We start from the raw sequence: 22,621 nt of genomic DNA on the forward strand, positions 1-22,621 counted from the left end.
ACCATGCTGGTGGGAGGGCTGGGCACTAAGTAACACAGTACCATGCTGGTGGGAGGGCTGGGTACTAAGTAACACAGTATCATGCTTGTGGGAGGGCTGGGTACTAAGTAACACAGTACCATGCTGGTGGGAGGGCTGGGTACTAAGTAACACAGTATCATGCTGGTGGGAGGGCTGGATACTAACTAACACAGTACCATGCTGGTGGAAGGGCTGGGTACTAAGTAACACAGTACCATGCTGGTGGGAGGGCTGGGTACTAACTAACACAGTACCAGTGTTAGTGTAGTGTTAGCTAGCTACATAGCTGTCTTTGCTGTCTTCGTATCCAAGATAATTGTGTAGTTTAGAGTGTGTAGACTTAGAGTGATTATCTTAATTTACCGAGGTTAGCTAGCCAGCTATTTGTCGTCCTTAACGTAGGAGATACTGCTAGCTAGCTAGCCAACAGCTAGCCAACGTCTACTGAATAGAACTTCAACAACCCGGTCAACATTCCGCTTCGCTCCACAGGTAGTATCACATTTTCATTTCACTTCATTACAGTACAACGGTTTGATTTGTTTGATCGTAGCTAGCTAGCTACATATCCGTCTTTGTATCTAAGACAATTGTGTAGTCTAGAGCGATTTTCTAGGTTAGCTAGCCAGCTATTGTCGTTCTTTTAACGTAACGTAACATAATCAACACGGCTAGCTAGCCAGCTAGCCAGCTAGCCCCCGAATAGCAGCACTGTAGAAACTATTACACTCGACGGAACGACTTGATTAGTGTAGTGTCAACAACGCAGCCACTGCCAGCTAGCCTACAAAGTCAACAACGCAGCCACTGCCAGCTAGCCTACTCCAGCAGTACTGTATCATTTCAATCATTTTAGTCAATAAGATTCTTGCTACGTAAGCTTAAATTTCTGAACATTCGAGACGTGTAGTCCACTTGTCATTCCAATCTCCTTTGCATTAGCGTAGCCTCTTCTGTAGCCTGTCAACTATGTGTCTATCTATCCCTGTTCTCTCCTCTCTGCACAGACCATACAAACGCTCCACACCGCGTGGCCGCGGCCACCCTAATCTGGTGGTCCCAGCGCGCACGACCCACGTGGAGTTCCAGGTCTCCAGTAGCCTCTGGAACTGCCGATCTGCAGCCAACAAGGCAGACTTCATCTCAGCCTATGCCTCCCTCCAGTCCCTCGACTTCTTGGCACTGACGGAAACATGGATCACCACAGATAACACTGCTACTCCTACTGCTCTCTCTTCGTCCGCCCACGTGTTCTCGCACACCCCGAGAGCTTCTGGTCAGCGGGGTGGGGCACCGGGATCCTCATCTCTCCCAAGTGGTCATTCTCTCTTTCTCCCCTTACCCATCTGTCTATCGCCTCCTTTGAATTCCATGCTGTCACAGTTACCAGCCCTTTCAAGCTTAACATCCTTATCATTTATCACCCTCCAGGTTCCCTCGGAGAGTTCATCAATGAGCTTGATGCCTTGATAAGCTCCTTTCCTGAGGACGGCTCACCTCTCACAGTCCTGGGCGACTTTAACCTCCCCACGTCTACCTTTGACTCATTCCTCTCTGCCTCCTTCTTTCCACTCCTCTCCTCTTTTGACCTCACCCTCTCACCATCCCCCCTACTCACAAGGCAGGCAATACGCTCGACCTCATCTTTACTAGATGCTGTTCTTCCACTAACCTCATTGCAACTCCCCTCCAAGTCTCCGACCACTACCTTGTATCCTTTTCCCTCTCGCTCTCATCCAACACTTCCCACACTGCCCCTACTCGGATGGTATCGCGCCGTCCCAACCTTCGCTCTCTCTCCCCCGCTACTCTCTCCTCTTCCATCCTATCATCTCTTCCCTCTGCTCATACCTTCTCCAACCTATCTCCGGATTCTGCCTCCTCAACCCTCCTCTCTTCCCTTTCTGCATCCTTTGACTCTCTATGTCCCCTATCCTCCAGGCCGGCTCGGTCCTCCCCCCGCTCCGTGGCTCGACGACTCATTGCGAGCTCACAGAACAGTGCTCCGGGCAGCCGAGCGGAAATGGAGGAAAACTCGCCTCCCTGCGGACCTGGCATCCTTTCACTCCCTCCTCTCTACATTTTCCTCCTCTGTCTCTGCTGCTAAAGCCACTTTCTTCCACTCTAAATTCCAAGCATCTGCCTCTAACCCTAGGAAGCTCTTTGCCACCTTCTCCTCCCTCCTGAATCCTCCTCCCCCTCCCCCCCTCCTCCCTCTCTGCAGATGACTTCGTCAACCATTTTGAAAAGAAGGTCGACGACATCCGATCCTCGTTTGCTAAGTCAAACGACACCGCTGGTTCTGCTCACACTGCCCTACCCTGTGCTCTGACCTCTTTCTCCCCTCTCTCTCCAGATGAAATCTCGCTTCTTGTGACAGCCGGCCGCCCAACAACCTGCCCGATTGACCCTATCCCCTCCTCTCTTCTCCAGACCATTTCCGGAGACCTTTTCCCTTACCTCACCTCGCTCATCAACTCATCCCTGACCGCTGGCTACGTCCCTTCCGTCTTCAAGAGAGCGAGAGTTGCACCCCTTCTGAAAAAACCTACACTCGATCCCTCCGATGTCAACAACTACAGACCAGTATCCCTTCTTTCTTTTCTCTCCAAAACTCTTGAACGTGCCGTCCTTAGCCAGCTCTCCCGCTATCTCTCTCAGAATGACCTTCTTGATCCAAATCAGTCAGGTTTCAAGACTAGTCATTCAACTGAGACTGCTCTTCTCTGTATCACGGAGGCGCTCCGCACTGCTAAAGCTAACTCTCTCTCCTCTGCTCTCATCCTTCTAGACCTATCGGCTGCCTTCGATACTGTGAACCATCAGATCCTCCTCTCCACCCTCTCCGAGTTGGGCATCTCCGGTGCGGCCCACGCTTGGATTGCGTCCTACCTGACAGGTCGCTCCTACCAGGTGGCGTGGCGAGAATCTGTCTCCTCGCCACGCGCTCTCACCACTGGGGTCCCCCAGGGCTCTGTTCTAGGCCCTCTCCTATTCTCGCTATACACCAAGTCACTTGGCTCTGTCATAACCTCACATGGTCTCTCCTATCATTGCTATGCAGACGACACACAATTAATCTTCTCCTTTCACCCTTCTGATGACCAGGTGGCGAATCGCATCTCTGCATGTCTGGCAGACATATCAGTGTGGATGACGGATCACCACCTCAAGCTGAACCTCGACAAGACAGAGCTGCTCCTCCTCCCGGGGAAGGACTGCCCGTTCCATGATCTCGCCATCACGGTTGACAACTCCATTGTGTCCTCCTCCCAGAGCGCTAAGAACCTTGGCGTGATCCTGGACAACACCCTGTCGTTCTCAACTAACATCAAGGCGGTGGCCCGTTCCTGTAGGTTCATGCTCTACAACATCCGCAGAGTACGACCCTGCCTCACACAGGAAGCGGCACAGGTCCTAATCCAGGCACTTGTCATCTCCCGTCTGGATTACTGCAACTCGCTGTTGGCTGGGCTCCCTGCCTGTGCCATTAAACCCCTACAACTCATCCAGAACGCCGCAGCCCGTCTGGTGTTCAACCTTCCCAAGTTCTCTCACGTCACCCCGCTCCTCCGCTCTCTCCACTGGCTTCCAGTTGAAGCTCGCATCCGCTACAAGACCATGGTGCTTGCCTACGGAGCTGTGAGGGGAACGGCACCCCAGTACCTCCAGGCTCTGATCAGGCCCTACACCCAAACAAGGGCACTGCGTTCATCCACCTCTGGCCTGCTCGCCTCCCTACCACTGAGGAAGTACAGTTCCCGCTCAGCCCAGTCAAAACTGTTCGCTGCTCTGGCCCCCCAATGGTGGAACAAACTCCCTCACGACGCCAGGACAGCGGAGTCAATCACCACCTTCCGGAGACACCTGAAACCCCACCTCTTCAAGGAATACCTAGGATAGGATAAAGTAATCCTTCTCACCCCCCCTTAAATGATTTAGATGCACTATTGTAAAGTGGCTGTTCCACTGGATGTCAGAAGGTGAATTCACCAATTTGTAAGTCGCTCTGGATAAAAGCGTCTGCTAAATGACTTAAATGTAAATGTAATGTACCATGCTGGTGGGAGGGCTGGGTACTAAGTAACACAGTACCATGCTGGTGGGAGGGCTGGGCACCATGTAACACAGTATCATGCTGGTGGGAGGGCTGGGTACTAAGTAACACAGTACCATGCTGGTGGGAGGGCTGGGCACTAAGTAACACAGTACCATGCTGGTGGGAGGGCTGGGTACTAAGAAACACAGTACCATGCTGGTGGGAGGGCTGGGCACCATGTAATACAGCACCATGCTGGTGGGATGGCTGGGTACAAAGTAACACAGTATCATGCTGGTGGGAGGGCTGGATACTAAGTAACACAGTACCATGCTGGTGGGAGGGCTGGGTACTAAGTAACACAGTATCATGCTGGTGGGAGGGCTGGGTACTAAGTAACACAGTACCATGCTGGTGGGAGGGCTGGGCACTAAGTAACACAGTACCATGCTGGTGGGAGGGCTGGGTACTAAGTAACACATTATCATGCTGGTGGGAGGGCTGGGTACTAAGTAACACAGTACCATGCTGGTGGGAGGGCTGGGCACTAAGTAACACAGTACCGTGCTGGTGGGAGGGCTGGGCACTAAGTAACACAGTACCATGCTGGTGGAAGGGCTGGGCACTAAGTAACACAGCACCATGCTGGTGGGAGGGCTGGGCACTAAGTAACACAGTACCATGCTGGTGGGAGGGCTGGATACTAACTAACACAGTACCATGCTGGTGGGAGGGCTGGGTACTAAGTAACACAGTATCATGCTGGTGGGAGGGCTGGGCACTAAGTAACACAGTATCATGCTGGTGGGAGGGCTGGGTACTAAGTAACACAGTACCATGCTGGTGGGAGGGCTGGATCCGAACTAACACAGTACCATGCTGGTGGGAGGGCTGGATACTTACTAACACAGTACCATGCTGGTGGGAGGGCTGGATACTAACTAACACAGTACCATGCTGGTGGGAGGGCTGGATACTAACTAACACAGTACCATGCTGGTGGGAGGGCTGGGCACTAAGTAACACAGTATCATGCTGGTGGGAGGGCTGGGCACTAAGTAACACAGTATCATGCTGGTGGGAGGGCTGGGTACTAAGTAACACAGTACCATGCTGGTGGGAGGGCTGGATCCGAACTAACACAGTACCATGCTGGTGGGAGGGCTGGATACTTACTAACACAGTACCATGCTGGTGGGAGGGCTGGATACTAACTAACACAGTACCATGCTGGTGGGAGGGCTGGATACTAACTAACACAGTACCATGCTGGTGGGAGGGCTGGGCACTAAGTAACACAGTACCATGCTGGTGGGAGGGCTGGGTACTAACTAACACAGTACCATGCTGGTGGGAGGGCTGGATACTAACTAACACAGTACCATGCTGGTGGGAGGGCTAGGTACTAACTAACACAGTACCATGCTGGTGGGAGGGCTGGGCACTAAGTAACACAGTACCATGCTGGTGGGAGGGCTGGATACTAACTAACACAGTACCATGCTGGTGGGAGGGCTGGGTACTAACTAACACAGTACCATGCTGGTGGGAGGGCTGGGTACTAACTAACACAGTACCATGCTGGTGGGAGGGCTGGGTACTAACTAACACAGTACCATGCTGGTGGGAGGGCTGGGTACTAACTAACACAGTACCATGCTAGTGGGAGGGCTGGATACTAACTAACACAGTCACATGCTGGTGGGAGGGCTGGATACAAACTAACACAGTACCATGCTGGTGGGAGGGCTGGGTACTAACTAACACAGTACCATGCTGGTGGGAGGGCTGGGTACTAACTAACACACTGGTTCCCCATGGCGCTACGGGCACACAGCCCAATCTGCCAGCCTGAATCAGGCTTCTCCCCCCTCCAGGCTTGACACCAGGAGGGGGGAGAATATATATATATATATATATAGATTAAAGGTCGACCGATTATGATTTTTCAACACCGATACCAATTATTGGAGGACCAAAAAAATCTGATACAGATTCATCGGACGTTTTTTTTACACATATATTTGTAATAATGACAATTACAACAACACTGAATGAACACTTTTATTTTAACTTAATATAATACATCAATAAAATCAATTAGTCTCAAATATATAATGGTTTAAAGGTTTAAATAATGCAAAAAAGTGTTGGAGAAGAAAGTAAAAGTGCAATATGTGCCATGTAACAAAAGCTAACGTTTAAGTTACTTACTCAGAACATGAGAACATATGAAAGCTGGTGGTTCCTTTTAACTTTAAAGTTAAACTTTTAGAAGTTTTAGGTTGTAGTTATTATAGGAATTATAGGACTATTTCTCTCTATACCATTTGTATTTCATATACCTTGAACTATTGAATGTTCTAATAGGTACTTTAGTATTGCCAGCCGAATCTCGGGAGTTGATAGGCTTGAAGTCATAAACAGCGCAATGCTTGAAGCACAGCGAAGAGCTGCTGGCAAACGCAGGAAAGTGCTGTTTGAACGAATGCTTAGGAGTCTGCTGCTGCCTACCACTGCTCAGTCACACTGCTCTATCAAATATCAAATCATAGACTTAATTATAATATAATAACAGACAGAAATACAAGCTTTAGGTCATTAATATGGTAAAATCTGGAAACTATCATTTCGAAAACAAAACATTTATTCTTTCAGTGAAATACGGAACCATTCCGTATTTTATCTAACGGGTGGCATCCCTAAGTCTAAATATTGCTGTTACATTGCACAACCTTCAATGTTATGTCATAATTATGTACATGTCTGGCAAATTAATTACGGTATTTGTTAAGAAGAAATGGTCTTCACACAGCCCAAACTGCTGCATATCTCCTGACTCTGCTTGCACAGAACGCAAGAGAAGTGACACAATTTCCCTTGTTAAAATAAATTCATGTTAGCAGGCAATATTAACTAAATATACATGTTTAAAAATATATACTTGTGTATTGATTTTAAAGAAAGGCATTGATGTTTATGGTTAGATACACATTGGTGCAACGACAGTGCTTTTTTCACGAATGCGGTTGTTAAATCATCACCCGTTTGGCAAAGTAGGCTGTGGTTCGATGATAAATTAACAAGCACGGCATCGATTATATGCAATGCAGGACAAACTAGATAAACTAGTAATATCATCAACCACGTGCAGTTAACTAGAGATTATGTCAAATTTGATTGTCTTTTATAAGATAAGTTTAATGCTTGCTAGCAACTTACCTTGGCTCCTTGCTGCACTCACGTAACAGGTAGTCAGCCTGCCACGCAGTCTCCTCGTGGAGTGCAATGTAATAGGCCATAATCGCTGTCCAAAAATGACGATTACCGATTGTTATGAAAACTTGAAATCGTCCCTAATTATTTGGCCATTCCGATAAATCGCACCATATGCTGGTGCGGTTGGCCCTGGGTTTCTCCTAATGCAAGACAATTGGAGACCTCATGTGGCTGGAGTGTGTCAGCAGTTCCTGCAAGAGGAAGGCATTGATGCTATGGACTGGCCCGCCTGTTCCCCAGACCTGAATCCAATTGAGCACATCTGGGACATCATGTCTCGCTCCATCCACCAACGCCACGTTGCACCACAGACTGTCCAGGAGTTGGTGGATGCTTTAGTCCAGGTCTGGGAGGAGATCCCTCAGGAGACCATCCGCCACCTCATCAGGAGCATGCCCAGGCGTTGTGGGGAGGTCATACAGGCACGTGGAGGCCACACACACTACTGAGCCTAATTTTGACTTGTTTTAAGGGCATTACATCAAAGTTAAACCAGCCTGTAGTGTGGTTTTCCACTTAAATGTTGAGTGTGACTCCAAATCCAGACCTCCATGGGTTGATAAATTTGATTTCCATTGATCATTTTTGTGTGATTTTGTTTTCAGCACATTCAACTATGTAAAGAAAAAAGTATTTAATAATAATATTTCATTCATTCAGATCAAGGATGTGTTATTTTAGTGTTCCCTTTATTTTTTGGGCAGTGTATATATAAATATCACACACACACACACAGACACACACAGCCGAGAGAGGGAAGAAGGGAGACAGGAAAGGGGGGAATGAAGGAGGAAATGAAGAGGGGAAGGGGTTAGATGAAGAGGGCTCCTCCCTCCGAGTCTCTCCTTAGCAGAACGTTTTGTGGGCTCAAAGAATGTGCAGTTAGGTGGGAAGAGAATGGGGCTCACGAGGGGGGAAGAGCGTCGCCCCATCAGCCATACCTTCATAACACATTTCTCATTCACCAGCTAAAGCGTTGTTAGCTTTTTAAACCAATCAGGCAGTTGGATGATGAATGATTTAACACTTGTCGAAGGAAGGAGCTCTGCTCGGGATGCCTTCCGTTTTCCCTCACGGTCACAGGAGAGACAGACAGCCTGACAGAGAGGAGAGGAGCACCGGGAATAAACCTCATTCCCTTTCATATTCCAGCTCCTCTTGTTTTCATGTGTTGATGTTTATGTCAATGCTGGCAGCTCACTAATCTGCTATCAGTGGCAAGTGTTGAACCTTCGATTCACTCTGAACCGAAATCACTATAACAACCAACTCTGCAATTGGGGCAACAGGGTAGACTAGTGGTTAGAGTGTTGGACTAGTAGCCGAAAGGTTGCAAGTTCGAATCCCCGAGCTGACAAGGTACAAATCTGTCGTTCTGACGAAGGCAGTTAACCCACTGTTCCTAGGCCGTCATTGAAAATAAGAATTTGTTCTTAACTGACTTGCCTAGTTACATAAAGGTATACCTTTAACAAATGAGTAACAATCTATTGACTTGCAATCACACAGAATTAGAGGCTAAATACTGGCATAATGACACCCAATGGTAATCAAAGGAAGTGCAATGCATTTTTGTTCAAGTCAAGGAAATGCTGCCCCCTGGTGGAATTCATATGTTATTATCTGCAGGAACCAGACAGGATATTTATTTTATTTTTATTTCACCATTATTTAACCAAGTAGGTGAAGAATATGAAGCAAGGGCCAGCCAACAAGAGCATACAGGTCCCAGTGGTGGGTAATACAGTGGGGCAAAAAAGTATTTAGTCAGCCACCAATTGTGCAAGTTCTCCTACTTAAAAAGATGAGAGATGCCTGTAATTTTCATCATAGGTCCACTTCAACTATGACAGACAAAATGAGGGAAAAAAATTCCAGAAAATCGCATTGTAGGATTTTTAATGAATTTATTTGCAAATTATGGTGGAAAATAAGTATTTGGTCAATAACAAAAGTTTATCTCAATACTTTGTTGGCAATGACAGAGGTCAAACGTTTTCTGTAAGTCTTCACAAGGTTTTCACACACTGTTGCTGGTATTTTGGCCCATTCCTTCATGCAGATCTCCTCTAGAGCAGTGATGTTTTGGGGCTGTTGCTGGGCAACACGGACTTTCAACTCCCTCCAAAGATGTTCTATGGGGTTGAGATCTGGAGACTGGCGAGGCCACTCCAGGACTTTGAAATGCTTCTTACGAAGCCACTCCTTCGTTGCCGGGGCGGTGTGTTTGGGATCATTGTCATGCTGAAAGACCCAGCCACGTTTCATCTTCAATGCCTTTGCTGATGGAAGGAGGTTTTCACTCAAAATCTCACAATACATGGCACCATTCATTCTTTCCTTTCCACAGATCAGTCGTCCTGGTCCCTTTGCAGAAAAACAGCCCCAAGGCATGATGTTTCCACCCCCATGCTTAACAGTAGGTATTGTGTTCTTTGGATGCAACTCAGCATTCTTTGTCTTTCTCATTTTGTCTGTCATATTTGAAGTGTACCTATGATGAAAATTACAGGCCTCTCTCATCTTTTTAAGTGGGAGAACTTGCACAATTGGTGGCTGACTAAATACTTTTTTGCCCCACTGTATATGGGAATTTGGTGGCAAAACTCCCCTGATATCTCATTTCAGTTTGTCAAATTGCCATTCTACAAACCCTTTCTGTTCAAAGTAGACACTTCGACAACAGAGTATACAAAATCAACTTTCGTCAAGCACAGTCAAGTTCAGCAGACATCTCTACTGACAAGTTGTCCAACAAGAGTTGTGAAACATGTTAGTCCTCCTACCACATTCTGGATTCAATACAATAAGCTTCACAATGAATCAGAGGCGACAAAAAAAGCTGCCTGTTTGGCATGTTATTTTAGCATTAAGATGTGTCACATATCGGTTTGCAAACAATGTAAAAAAAAATCATTTAAAAAATGAATAAATCTGCATACAAACATGGTCTCTTTTTTGCTTTCTTGAGTAAGGCAGCTCCAAAGTGCAGGTGTTTCAGCCTAGCTCAGAGCTTTCTGTCATGGAAGGGCAGCCATTCAAGGGGTCATTCAAGCCCCCTTGAAATGCTGACATAGATTTACATGATGAAGTGCCCCTCCAAGAAGGCTCAAGGTCATTGGCCACAGATAAAATTACGTCATACGTTATATTACGTCATACGTTATATTGTATCTACCGTAGCTTTGATTGGACTGATCATGTCAAAATCATACTTTCAAAATCTTAGCTGGCAAGCTAGACAAGCAGTCATCATCATGAATCACATCGACAATCTACTGGCAAATCCTTTTCAATCATTGTCATATGAAGAGGAATTATAGATTAAATGTATCGGTGCTTATCGGCCATTGGACATAAACATTACACAACAAGTTAGAAATCGCAAATTCAACAATGAGTGGTTTGAAAGAAATCAGTGGATACCAGCAAGTGTCTAATTTGTGGTCCAAGTCTGGGTTCAAGGGTCTAATTTCCAAGATTAAAAAAATAAAATATTCACACGCAATACCATGGGTCAATTCAGCAGCATGACTTCTGCCGCGTTCAAAACAACTGGAAACTTGGAACTGGGAAATCTCAAGACAACTGGCAACTCAGAAAAAAACGAGCTCAGACTGGGAAAATGTGTTTTCAACGGTCATCCAACTCGGAATTCCAAGTCGGGAAACTGGGTCTCTTTCTAGAGCTCCGACCTGAAGATCACTGACGTAATGATTCAACCTTGTTTTTTTTCTTCCAGAGTTCCCAGTTGTCCTGAAAGCACCATTCATCCAGAGAATGCCAGACTTTGATGACAAAGTTTTATGACAAAATTTGCCCACAAGAAGGACCACTGTGCCACCTTCCTGTTCAAGTGAGCAGCACAACAATGGTGAGTCCAAAAATGTCTTGTATGCTGCTGCATAAATGATGTAATATGACAGCGAGATATGTATACTGTAGCTAAGAAAGTAATACTAAGTGTATGTTGTGTAGTAAGATGCTTGCAGACAGTGTGCCTCACCCTTATACATGTAGTCTATAGCTTGTCTTTGAGAAATATCCTTGAATATTGTAAGAGATTTCATTGTCTGCTCATATGCCCCCTTCATTTATCCTACGGTTCTGACTTGGTGTACAGGGAGAATACTGTAAGAAAGGCCCATGTTCTTAATTCTGATGAACAAATAGTTATATTGACTATGGTCGTCTTAGCTTGCTCATTAATGTCTTAATCGAAATAACAAATTGCCTCTTATCCGCTTATCATTCCCTTATGCCATAGTTTGTACATCTCAATTGTCAGTAGAAACCACATTTGTTTATGCAAGTCAGCCATATGAGCTTCACTACCATTCAAAAGTTTGGGGTCAATTAGAAATGTCCTTGTTTTTAACTTCCTGACTGATGTCTTGAGATGTTGCTTCAATATATCCATAAAATTTTCCATCCTCATGATGCCATCTATTTTGTGAATTGCACCAGTCCCTCCTGCAGCAAAGCACCCCCACAACAACGTGAATCAACGTGCTTCACGGTTGGGATGGTGTTCTTCGGCTTGCAAGCCTCCCCCTTTTTCCTCCAAACATAACGATGATCATTATGGCCATCCAGTTCTATTAACCGCAAAACACCAGTCTCAACGTCAACAGTGACGAGGCGACTCTGGGATGCTGGCCTTCTAGGCAGAGTTCCTCTGTCAAGTGTCTCTGTTCTTTTTCCCATCTTAATCTTTTATTTGTATTGGACAGTCTAAGATATGGCTTTTTCTTTGCAACTCTGCCTAGAAGGCCAGCATCCCGGAGTTGCCTCTTCACTGTTGGCGTTGAGACTGGTGTTTTCCGGGTACTATTTAATTAAGCTGCCAGTTGAGGACTTGTTAGGCACCTGTTTCTCAAACTAGACACTCTAATGTACTTGACCTTTTGCTCAGTTGTGCACTGGGGCCTCCCACTCCTCTTTCTATTCTGGTTAGGGCCAGTTTGCGCTGTTCTGTGAAGGGAGTAGTACACAGTGTTGTACCCAATCTTCAGTTTCTTGGCAATTTCTCGCATGGAATAGCCTTCATTTCTCAGAACAAGAATAGACTGACGGTTTTCAGAAGAAAGTTATTTGTTTCTGGACATGTTGAGCCTGTAATCAAACTCACAAATGCTGATGCTCCAGATACTCAACTAGTCTAATGAAGGCCAGTTTTATTGCTTCTTTAATCAGCACAACAGTTTTCAGCTGGGATAACATAATTGCAAAAGGGTTTTCTAATGATCAATTAGCCTTTTAAAATTATAAACTTGGATTCGCTAACACAATGTGCCATTGGAACACAGGAGTGATGGTTGCTGATAATGGGCCTCTGTACACCTATGTAGATATTCCATTAAAAAGCTGCCGTTTCCAGCTACAATAGTCATTTATAAGATTAACAATGTCTACACTGTATTTCTGATCAATTTGATGTTATTTTGTCAGAAAAATAGCTTTTCTTTCAAGGACATTCAAGGACATTTCTAAGTGACCCCAAACTTTTGAACAGTAGTGTTTTTTAAAAAGGCAGTAAATGAGGCTGAATGAACTGGTTTGTTTCCCAGACAAGGCTCTGCTGATGGTGTAGCGGTGTTAAGGATTCATGGTGCTGAAAAGAAAGCTCTGCTGTTGGGACAGCTTTATGTGGGCCCTAACATTTGTCACCATTGTCGTGCAATTCATGTATTGTTTATTGTTTTGTAGTGGCTTTACTGGCATGCAAAAAATAAATTAAATGAATTTGCCCCACCAGGATTTACATGCTAAAATCACCACTGCAATTAATAATGTTTCCACAGGTGATAATAAGCACATTTCTATGAAATATTTAGCAGCTCTTTAAATTTGAAAATAGGAGACCCAGAAGAGTCATTAAAATAAGGATCTTAATCCAAATCTACTGCTCTATCAAAATAATACTATATAATTACACATAAAAACACAATACTAATGTAAAATATTTGGGTCAAATACAGACCAGTCTGGATAAAAGCTTGATTCAAAAAAAAGACTTGACAAATGTAACATGTCTAAACTGACATAATGTAAATCAGGTAGATTATATTTTGTTCACTAGTTTCAGCTGACAGTTTACACTATACGCATGCAAATACAATGTTGTTACTACAGCAATTACAGTTACCAGAAGGACATAATGTAAAGTGTAACGACAACCATAAATCTCTTCCAATTGTCTCAGAGGCTTCAGTAATGTAAAGTGAGACTACAGAGAGACAGCTAGGTGGCAGGCTATAACCACTTCATCTCTTTTGATATCCTCAGGGAATGTGTCTGCATACATTTGACAGTCAAATTCTTTACAACTATACCTAATGGTAGAACCTAGCTACCTAGAGCAGCCCAGTGTGTAGATTAGTCTTCTGTGAAATAGATGACCACTTCAACATCCTATGCAATACAGGCCTTTTCATCATAAGGAATATCAAATGATGGGTTTCCAAAAAGCCAGAGGATATATACATTCAGCAACTGTATTTTTCAATGTAATGAACTAAATCCATCTTTTTAAATTAATATATCCCTCTGTGTAACTGATTCACTGAACAACTAAGGGCATGTTACACTGTGGTAGTGACAGTGGGGTAGTAACTCTTACCTGTAGGGTCGTTGCTCTGAAGGTGGCCCCTGCAGTGGGGGTGGCAGTTCGGGGGGAGATGTTGTTCTGGGCCTGGGTCTGGGCTTGGGCCTGTGCCTGGGCAAGGGCCTGCTGTGGGACCATCACCAGCTGACCCATCTCAGTGCGCACCAACACCATTCCTAGAGTGCAGACAGAGCAATCACACACACTATACTCAGTCAAAGTCATTACACTGACATAAAAGGCACTTGGGCTGGCTGTCAATGAAATGCACCTATTACAGTCACATAGTGACCCTAGAAAGTGACAAGGAGACCAGTGACAAGGAGATCACGTTGGATTTATAAAACAGTAGAATCAATTCTGATTTCTTAATGCCATGTTCAATCTGCCCATGAGAGCAGTACATTCCATTTACATCAGCGTCAAATAGAATGAGAAATGATAGAGCGTTTATTACACAGTGTATCTGTTACTGACCATAAATGCCTCAAACATATTTCCATAAGCCTCCTCTAGATTAACTCAGAGACTCTGAGAAAATGTAACTATATTATATTACAATGTTTTCACTAACACACAAAAGCTACGTTAATCACTGAACATTTTGGGTAGGCTAATGGGTATGCTATAAGAGTAATGTCCAGACACAAGTAGGCCCTATGTGACTTAAAATGTGTAGATCTCTGCGGAGGAACAATTGAAAAGAGTGCCTCTTACTGGCCCTCCAACACTATCTGGTATCCCATCCAGGGACTGACCAGGACCAACCCTGCTTAGCTTCAGAGGCAAACCAGCAGGGAGATGCAGGCTGGTATGTTGCAGTTTCAATTGTTCCTCCGCAGAGATCTACACATTTTAAGTCACATAGGGCCTACTTGTGTCTGGACATTACTCTTATAGCATACCCATTAGCCTACCCAAAATGTTCAGTGATTAACGTAGCTTTTGTGTGTTAGTGAAAACATTGTAGTATAATATAGTTACATTTGAAATAAAAGCTCTATCATCTGCATTGACACTTTTAGCACTAACTCTCTTGCACTCTACGCACACACACTGGACTCTATCCACACAATCATACATATTGTACCTACACTCCAACACACACACACACTACATAATTACAGCCTGAATTTAAAATACAGTAGATTCAATGTAGATATTTTGTTACTGGCCTACAAGCAATACCCCATAATTTCAAAGTGGAATTGTGTTTTTCTAAATGTTACAAATTAATTAAAAATGAAATGCTGAAATTTCTTGAGTCAATAAGTATTCAACCCCTTTGTTATAGCAAGCCTAAATAAATTCTGGAGTAAAAATGTGCTTAAGAAGTCACATAATAAGTTGCATGGACTCACTCTATGTTCAATAATAGTGTTTAACATTATTTTTTATGACTGCCTCATCTCTGTACCCATGCATACAATTATCTTTAAGTTCCCTCAGTCGAGCAGTGCATTTCAAACACAGATTCAACAAAGACCTGGGAGTTTTTCCAATGCCTCGCAAAGAAGGCCACCTATTGGTAGATGTGTAAAGATGTTTAAAAAGCAGACATTGAATATCCCTTTGAGCATGGTGAAGTTATTAACTACACTTTGGATGGTGTATCAATACACCCAGTCACAAAGATACAGTCGTCCTTCCTAACTGAGTTAATGGAGAGGAAGGAAACTGCTCAGGGATTTCACCATGAGGCCAAAGCAGACGTTAAAACAGTAAAAGTTGAATGGCTGTGATAGCAGAAAACTGAGGATGAACGAACAACATTGTAGTTACTCCACAATACTAACCTAATTGACAGAGTGAAAATAAGGAAGCCTGTACATCAGAGGAGGCTGGTGGGAGGAGCTAAAAGAGGACAGGCTCATTGTAATGTCTAGAATTGAATAAATGGAATGGCATCAAACATGTGGTTTCCATTTGGTTGATGTGTTTGAACCCGTTCCATCAATTCCATTCCAGTCTTTGCATGGATTCATTCACTGTTCATTTAGCGCTTGCAAACACATGGAGACCTAATCATGCGCCACGCTGAGCACATATGCAGCACTCACAGTGGATTGTCTTCAGGCATGTATTGGTGAGATGAGATGCAATATGGTCTAGCGGTTGAGAAATGCTCATAAACTCAAGAATTGCCAGAGTGATGTGCTCTGGGCCAGGAGTTCCCTGCACTCCATGAAACTTCTCTTCTCCATTGACCTGAGGTTAAAATTATTCTGCAAATCAGAATATATCATATCAGAGGTATGCATATCCTGCTATTTGTTTATTTTAAAATGTGTAACTTTGAGAGCATTATATGACAGTGGCAAATCTAATCTCCACTAGAGCTGGGCGATATGGACAAAAATCCATATTGCAATAAATTGCCTGAATTGATGCAATAACGATAAATAAACCTATAAGTTAATAACATTAATGTGCGTCAGTTTAAAACAAATCATCCTCTAAACTACTACTAGTTTGATGGTTGTAGCCATCAATTGTCCCATTAACAATCACCCATATCAGTAAACTTATTTCATTTCAAACTTCACATTTCTCTAATATAGGCTATTTATAGTAATGAACAATATCAGCAAAATGCCTGCGATAAGTGATCAGTATTGTCGGTGTCGATCATTTTCATATTTATTTTAATAGTCCCTATTCTTATTCTCCACTGAGTCAAAGTTTTTGAGCAGCATTCTCTACTGAGTCAAAGTTTTTAAGCCAAGTTAATAAACAGATCACCGACCATTTCGAATCCCACCGTACCTTCTCCACTAGGCAATCTGGTTTCCGAGCTGGTCATGGGTGCACCTCAGCCACGCTCAAGGTCCTAAACGATATCACAACCACCATCGATAAAAGACAGTACTGTGCAGCCGTCTTCATCGACCTGTCCAAGGCTTTTGACCTGGCCAAGGCTTTCGAGGTGTCAATCACCTCATTCTTATTGGCAGACTCAATAGCCTTGGCTTCTCAAATGACTGCCTCGCCTCATTCACCAACTACTTCTCAGATAGAGTTCAGTGTGTAAAATCGGAGGGTCTGTTGTCCGGACCTCTGGCAGTCTCTATGGGGGAGCCACAGGGTTCAATTCTCGGGCCGACTCCTTTCTCTGTATATATCAATGATGTCGCTCTTGCTGCTGGTGATTCTCTGATCCACTGTTTTTAACTGTTTTTAAATGCTAGTAAAACTAAGTGCATGCTCTTCAACCGATTGCTGCCCGCACCCTCCCGCCCGACGAGCATCACTACTCTGGACGGTTCTGACCTAGAATATGTGGACAACTACAAATACCTAGGTAAGCATCTCCAATCCAAAATTAAATCTAGAATTGGCTTCCTATTTCGCAACAGAGCCTCCTTCACTCATGCCGCCAAACATATCCTCGTAAAAATGACCATCCTACCAATCCTTGACTTCGGCGATGTCATTTACAAAATAGCCCCCAACACTCTACTCAGCAAACTGGATGTAGTCTATCACAGTGCCATCCGTTTTATCACCAAAAGGCCCAAATAATACCCACCACTGCGACCTGTATGCTCTCATTGGCTGGCCCTCACTACGTATCCATCGCCAAACCCACTGGCTCCAGGCCATCTATAAGTGTTTGCTAGGTAAAGCCCCCATAGCAACACCCACCCATAGCACACACTCCGGCAGGTATATTGCACTGGTCATCCCCAAAGCCAACACTTCCTTTGGCCGCCTTTCCTTCCAGGTCTCTGTTGCCAATGACTGGAACAAATTGCAAAAATCTCTGAAGCTGGAGTATTATATCTACCTCTCTAACTTTAAGCATCAGCTGTCAGAGCAGCTTACCGATCACTGTGCCAGTACACAGCCAATCTGTAAATAGCACACTAATATTACTTACCCTCTTGTTCTTTTGCACCCAAGTATCTCTACTTGCACAGTCATCATCTGCACATCTATCACTCCAGTATTAATGCTAAATTGTAATTATTGTACATAGACGTTTCTATTTTTATTTTGTGTTATTGACTGCACATTTGTTTATGTGTAACTCTGTGTTGTTTTTGTCACACTGCTTTGCTTTATCTTGGCCAGGTCGCAGTTGTAAATGAGAACTTGTTCTCAACTGGCCTACCTGGTTAAATAAAGGTGAAATTAAAAAACTATAAAAAATAATGAGTGCATACAAAATTCATGAGTAGGCCTATCCATCTGCTGGGCCAACACAGTGATATTTTTCCTTGAAGAACTTGAGTTGCTCTTTCACGTGCCTCATGCAGCTCATTGTAACAACTTTGAGAGATGAATACCAATAGAGGAGATCATGTCTGGTGTGTTTTATGTCCTGCCATTTCATTAAACTTGCCCATTGGCAAAATACAGTGGGGCAAAAAAGTATTTAGTCAGCCACCAATTGTGCAGGTTCTCCCACTTAAAAAGATGAGGGAGGCCTGTAATTTTCATCATAGGTACACTTCAACTATGACAGACAAAATGAGAAGGAAAAAAATCCAGAAAATCACATTGTAGGATTTTTAATGAATTTATTTGCAAATTATGGTGGAAAATAAGTACTTGGTCACCTACAAACAAGCAAGATATCTGGCTCTCACAAACCTGTAACTTCTTCTTTAAGAGGCTCCTCTGTCCTCCACTCGTTACCTGTATTAATGGCACCTGTTTGAACTTGTTATCAGTATAAAAGACACCTGTCCACAACCTCAAACAGTCACACTCCAAACTCCACTATGGCCAAGACAAAAGAGCTGTCAAAGGACACCAGAAACAAAATTGTAGACCTGCACCAGGCTGGGAAGACTGAATCTGCAATAGGTAAGAAGCTTGGTTTGAAGAAATCAACTGTGGGAGCAATTATTAGGAAATGGAAGAAATACAAGACCACTGATAATCTCCCTCGATCTGGGGCTCCACGCAAGATCTCACCCCGTGGGGTCAAAATTATCACAAGAACGGTGAGCAAAAATCCCAGAACCACACGGGGGGACCTAGTGAATGACCTGCATAAAGTTGGGACCAAAGTAACAAAGCCTACCATCAGCAAGGGCATTGAAGATGAAACGTGGCTGGGTCTTTCAGCATGACAATGATCCCAAACACACCGCCCGGGCAACGAAGTTGTGGCTTCGTAAGAAGCATTTCAAGGTCATGGAGTGGCCAAGCCAGTCTCCAGATCTCAACCCCATAGAAAATCTTTGGAGGGAGTTGAGAGTCCGTGTTGCCCAGCAACAGTCCCAAAACATCACTGCTCTAGAGGAGATCTGCATGGAGGAATGGGCCAAAATACCAGCAACAGTATGCGAAAACCTTGTGAAGACTTAGAGAAAACGTTTGACCTCTGTCATTGCCAACAAAGGGTATATAACAAAGTATTGAGATAAACTTTTGTTATTGGCCAAATACTTATTTTCCACCATAATTTGCAAATAAATTCATTAAAATCCTACAATGTGATTTTCTGGATTTTTTTTCCTAATTTTGTCGGTCATAGTTGAAGTGTACCTATGATGAAACCTACAGGCCTCTCTCATCTTTTTAAGTGGGAGAACTTGCACAATTGGTGGCTGACTAAATAATTTTTTGCCCCATTGTATTTGCATGCTTGTGATGTCAGAAAAATCATTTGATTGGGTGATATCAAACAGATGCGTGGAACTTTCTTAGAACTGGAATGATGCATGCCATTCTGTACTATGTTCTGTCATATTGTCAATGCCATTGAAATATACTGTATATTATATTCAGTATACCAGTAGGCATTTTTGTCAACATACCAACTGAGCAGCGAACAACTTGCGCACATGCAGTCTTGGTTGTGATCTTTGTGTTGTGTTGATAGTGGGTGTCATGAATCATGTAATAACTTTATTCAATTTCAGATATTTCTACAACATTATACAGAATTAACCTAAAATCAATACAGATGGAAAGGATATGTTTTTATTTTTTTACAACAAAATCTTATTTTTAAATGGAAATTGGATGTTGTAGGGTCCAGACAACTTTTTTTGTGATTTCACATGTTTGAGAAACTTACAGCCAACAACAAATCACTTTCTCATCTGTTTTGTGTAATATGGGGCCCCTGAAAAAGCATGAACAAAGGCTCCAGAAACAAGCAAATACGTCCTCTTAGGAAAAAACAAACAAAGCTCTCAGTATAGTGGCGCAGTTCTTTAGTTGTTGTACACAAATTGTCATTCCAAACTTTATCCGCAATGTTATATTCCCTTTTGCACAACTCGAGCTGTTTCCCCTATCCAGTTGTTCCATTCTCCATGTAGCCTGCCCCTACAGGTATCTGCCAAAATAAAGGAAACACCAACATAAAGCATTTTAATAGCACATTGGGACACCACGAGACGCAAAAACAGCTTCAATGTGCCTTGGCATAGATTCTACAAGGGCCTGGAAATTCCTGTGTGTAAGAACCCATGCTTTCAGTACACTCTGTATGCATCATTTACTCAAGTGTTTCCTTTATTTTGGCAGTTACCTGTAAAATGGACAGAAATGTATCGCTCGAGCCACAACAAAGCGTCTATAATGTTGCGGACAAAGTTCGGAATGGCACAATTTCATATGTAAAATATCTAAAAGACCTGCATAACTATACTGACAAAAAAGGAAGCATTTGTTTTTGGAGCCTTTGTTCGTGTTTTTTCAGGGCCCCTATACTACACAACGAGGAGAAGAGATTTGCTGTTTGGGGCAAGTTTCTCAAAAACATGTGAAATCACACAAAAAGGTGTCTGGACCCTTCTATAAGATGACATTTACATCAGAAAGAGATTTTGTTGTAAAAACGACTTCTCCTTTAATCTGTATAGAATTTACAGATGTAATCTGTATTGACAGGTGTTTTATCAAATGAATGCTACTTTGCCCAAAGCATTCAGAATCTGCTTCGTCTTTGGGAATCTTCAGGAAGTGAACAGGGAAATGATGAAGGAACACATCACATGTCCAGGTAATGTTTTACATTAAAGTACACAATTGATGTAATGACAAAGCACAGGGCTCTCAAAAAGACCTGCCCAGTTTCATTGTTTTGATCTGAGCAGATTTCCCCACTCTGATTTGAAGAGAAGAGCAATTCATCCTTCTAACACCTTACCCGGTGGGATGGTAAACCCAGGAGGCAGTTGAATGGTCGTCTGTGGTTGTTGGGGGGGTCTGACAATCAGCTGTGGGGCTACAGTCCTTTGAGCCGCTGGGACTCCCGGTCGAAGCAGAGGCTGTATAGCTGTGGCCACAGCCGGTGACGCTGGCCTTACCATTCCAACAGTTGTTGTTTGTCCAACAACATTGACAGCAGGCTTTGCCATGACATGACTTGCAGTAGTCGCCGCTGCTATGTTGGAAACGGCAGAGGGAGAGGAAACAGAGTTTATTACGGAATTGACAACACCTAACGGACTGGACATGACTATTTTGGACTGTACGGGAGCGTCCGACTTCGCTTCAGAACCCTCTTTTTTGTGGTTCACTTGCGAAGCTGCTGCACAGGTGATCGGTCCTATCGCGCCTTGTTTAACCAAGGCCGAGACGGTAGTGCCATTTCCATTATGTGCGATGCTCGCTACAATGTGACTTGGTAGTCTTTGCAAAGCAATAGTAGGAGTCCCCTTATCCAGGGGAATCGCTGATTGAGTTGAAGAAATTCTGGAGTTAGATAAAGTGAAATTCGTCGTATTTACACAAGATGTAACGTCAACGGTCCGACTTGAGTTTGCTGTACTTGCACTGCTAATCAACGCAGCAGCTCCCGCCGCAGGGGGATTATTCCTTGACGTTACCGCTCCTCCGGTACCGTTCAAACTCTGTATTCCCGCGGATGCACTCCGTAAAGATGCAGTTATACGTTTTCTTGGATGATCGACAATGTCTGTTGATGTCTGACCTGAAGCCAGAGCGTAACCTCGGCTGGTGGTGGTGCTGCTGATGCTGTTGACAAGCGGAGAAGTTGCTACACCACCAAATGCAGGTAGTGTTGTGATAGATGATGTTCCATGTGATTGCAAACCGCTCTTGGTAGCGTTTACTCCAGTCCCTGAAGTGGTGGAAGCTTCCTCAATGGACGGAATAGAACTCAGCGAAGAAGATGTAACAGTTTTCTCTAAGCTAATTTCTTTAGAGTTTATCTCCTGGTGCATCCCAGCTTTATGTTGTCCTTGTTGCTTCTGTATTAGTGTAGTACCCACTTGGGCTGGTAGCGTTTTCCCTAAGTGATGGTTTGCAGTGAATGTAGACCCAGCACCTCTGTTTTCCGACTGAGTATCTGCAGGGTTGCTTTGTCCAACAAGTTGTGACTCCAAAGAGCCCACTAAATCGCTCACAGCTTTTTCATCCACCTCAGAAAATAACATATATTCCAGTGGGTCGGAGGTGCTCGCCATCTTTGATCATAGATCGCTGTCTAAAAAAGTGTAAATGAGTGAAATGCGCATGCGTGTTACTGGGCATTGTGGGAATTAATCTGACGTCAAAGAGCCAATATTTATGGTTGTTTTTTTCAAATTTCATTGATTAATAAATGTATTACTAAACAAAAATTGTTTAGCACGTTACATTTCAGCACGTAATAAAGTGGGAGTTCTCACAGAAACCTTACACTTTATTATGGCAATGAAAATAGCTTTAGTCTGGGAGAGTAGCATATGGTCCCGAGGACATAT

General features: G+C 43.8%; 1 protein-coding gene across 1 annotated transcript in view; it reads right to left on the minus strand.

Moving 5' to 3' along the window:
• LOC135550854 (transcription initiation factor TFIID subunit 4-like) overlaps positions 1 to 22,355 on the minus strand; it is a 128,680-nt gene extending 106,325 nt beyond the window's left edge. The window contains exons 1-2 of the mRNA XM_064982028.1: positions 21,061 to 22,355; positions 13,962 to 14,122 (exon numbers count right to left, since the gene is read on the minus strand). Coding sequence (XP_064838100.1) covers positions 13,962 to 14,122; positions 21,061 to 22,342 — 1,443 coding nt within the window. The 5' untranslated portion in view covers positions 22,343 to 22,355. The remainder of the gene's footprint in view (positions 1 to 13,961; positions 14,123 to 21,060) is intronic.
• Between the last annotated feature and the right edge of the window lie 266 nt (positions 22,356 to 22,621).

This window comes from Oncorhynchus masou, chromosome 1 (genome assembly GCF_036934945.1).
Source record: "Oncorhynchus masou masou isolate Uvic2021 chromosome 1, UVic_Omas_1.1, whole genome shotgun sequence".
NCBI lineage: Eukaryota > Metazoa > Chordata > Actinopteri > Salmoniformes > Salmonidae > Oncorhynchus > Oncorhynchus masou.